This window comes from Gracilinanus agilis, chromosome 3, assembly GCF_016433145.1.
Source record: "Gracilinanus agilis isolate LMUSP501 chromosome 3, AgileGrace, whole genome shotgun sequence".
Classification (NCBI taxonomy): domain Eukaryota; kingdom Metazoa; phylum Chordata; class Mammalia; order Didelphimorphia; family Didelphidae; genus Gracilinanus; species Gracilinanus agilis.
The window spans coordinates 89,903,745-89,906,320 of NC_058132.1; the positions used below are offsets into that span (position 1 = coordinate 89,903,745).

The 2,576-nt window shown below is 37.5% G+C and overlaps 1 protein-coding gene across 1 annotated transcript; it reads left to right on the forward strand.

Annotated features, from left to right (window-relative positions):
- Positions 1-590: 590 nt before the first annotated feature.
- On the forward strand, positions 591-1,541 carry LOC123241171 (olfactory receptor 51H1-like). Its single transcript, XM_044668874.1, has one exon. It carries the CDS (start codon positions 591-593, stop codon positions 1,539-1,541), a length of 951 nt encoding a protein of 316 aa, XP_044524809.1.
- The last annotated feature ends 1,035 nt before the right edge of the window (positions 1,542-2,576 follow it).

Consider the following 2,576-nt stretch of genomic DNA (forward strand, 5'->3'; position numbering starts at 1 on the left):
GTGAGTAATGAGAGTTATAGAGGAATTATTGTAAACTCAGGCTTACAAATACAAATACCTGGAAAGGAATGCATATTTGAATTGTTTGGATAAATTACCATATTTAAATATATGCATAGAATGTGTGTATCTCATATTGTGTGCTTATATGCTTAGATCATTCTTTTGAGTGTAGAGAAAGTGTACATATGTTTGTAAAGAATGTATGTAAAGAGGAACTATGAACTGAGTCTTAACCTAGTTGGATACACTTTACATGTGTATGTATGAATAGGAGAGTCATGGTGCCCCATAAGCTAAAGTCTTTAAGTCTTTAAGACAAGGTTCCAAGTGTGAGCTAATTCTTAAGGATACTACTTTACTGTTTATATATTCTTTTTTTTTCTCAGACAAAGAAACCAAAACCAACAAAGGCAGTTACCATACTTATAATCCCAAAGGAATTAAGGGTTAAAATAGGGTGAAAAGCCCCTTGTTTCTATTCCTCTCTCACTCCAATCTAACTGTATTTTTCTCTCTAGCCCTTAAGAGAATGTTCTTTCATTTCAGGAACTGCCTCCCAAGCAGAGAAACCCCCTTCTGAGGACATCATGCTTACCCTGAATGTGTCTCACATCAATCATCACAGTTTTATACTAACAGGTATACCAGGAATGCCAGAGAAGAATCCTTGGATGGCATTCCCACTGGGACTCCTCTACACTCTCACTCTTCTTGGCAACTGCATCATCTTGTCCATTATTAAGATAGATAGAAGCCTCCATGAGCCCATGTACTACTTTCTCTCCATCTTGGCACTGACTGATGTGGGTCTCTCCATGTCTACCCTGCCCTCCATGCTCAGCATTTTCTGGTTCAATGCCCCTGAAATCGCCTTTGATGCCTGTGTCACTCAGATGTTCTTTATCCATGGATTTGGAGTGGTTGAATCTGGGGTGTTGGTGTCCATGGCCTTTGATCGCTTTGTGGCTATTCGAGATCCACTGCGTTATGCTTCAGTCCTCACCTCTGGAGTCATTGGCAAGATTGGATTGGCTGTCCTTGCCCGAGCTGTCTGTGTGGTCTTCCCTGTGCCCTTTCTTATCAAGAGGCTGCCTTTCTGCAATTCTAATGTCCTCTCCCACTCTTACTGCCTCCACCAGGATGCCATGCGACTTGCTTGTGCTAGCACACGTGTCAATGTTCTTTATGGCCTAATCATTGTTATTTGCACTCTGGGACTAGATGCTCTTATTATTCTGTTTTCTTATGTGCTCATCTTAAAGACTGTACTGGGCATTGCCTCATGGGCTGAGAGGCTCAAGGCTTTCAATACCTGCCTCTCTCACATCTGTGCCGTGCTGCTCTTCTATGTACCCCTCATTGGTGTCACCATGGTCCACCGTTTTGGGAAGCACCTCTCCCCCATTGTGCACACACTGATGGCCAACGTGTATCTGTTACTCCCACCTGTGCTTAATCCCATCATCTACAGTATAAAGACCAAACAGATTCGAAAGCGGATAGTACAACTATTCATTAGGAGAAAGGGCAGGACATAGTAGATACTTGATCTGAGAGGAGGTTGAGTAATAATCACCAAATAGAGTAAATAAGGAAGAGGAATAGAGAAGGCAACAAACATTTATATTATGCCTACTATGTGCTCAGAGTTGTGCTAATTGCTTTACAAATATTTTCTCAGGTGATTCCTGTGATGTAGAGTCTGTTAAGATATACATTTTAGGGTTATAGAAAAATAAGACAAAAAGGTTCAAGTTGCTTAGTGTCATATACCTAGTAAGTATCTGAGACTAAATTTAAAGTCAAATCTTCCTGGCTCTAAGTTAAAAACTGCATATCACCTACTTGGCCCTGAAAGTTTCTAGTTAATAGTACTGAAATCACTGGATTCTCTGGATTCTTGAAAGGAAATAGGCACCTAGACTACTATTAGCATTTAGAACATTAAATATCATCCTGATATCATAGCATTTACATACCACTTCATAAATGTAAAGATCTTCTAAATATATCATTTCATGTTGTTTACAAAGATTTATAGATTCCTAAAATTGAAAGGATTGTTATCTAATCATCTAGGGCAACCAGTAACCAAAGTATAAATTCTTCAACAATATCCCTTCAACAAGAACCCCAATAACCCTATGAGGTAGACAGAACAGAGACTATTATTACAATTTTATAAATGAGAAAGTTTATGAAGAGAGATGTAAAGTAAATTCTCAAAGGTCATACTCCTAGTAAATGGATGATTTAGGATTTATATACAAATATTCTGATTACACATCCATTATTTACATATTTGCACCTACTATTATTGAAAGGCTCCAGGTAATTGATTTTTCTATTGAAGGTGACATACATACATATATATGTATATATATATGTGCACACATGAATTTATTTCTATATCTACATATCTACATACATGTATGTAGTATATTATATATGTGTGAATGTATATAAATAGGTAACTATGCACAATGTATATGCTCACATATGTGTACAAGTTGGAAATGAATATCATGAGTACCATCTATATTCCTTGTTGCATTAATAATCTGTATGATCCA

Bases quoted from the DNA above. Each gene is read 5' to 3' on its own strand.
- LOC123241171 (XM_044668874.1), top strand. From the start codon at position 591: ATGCTTACCCTGAATGTGTCTCACATCAATCATCACAGTTTTATACTA.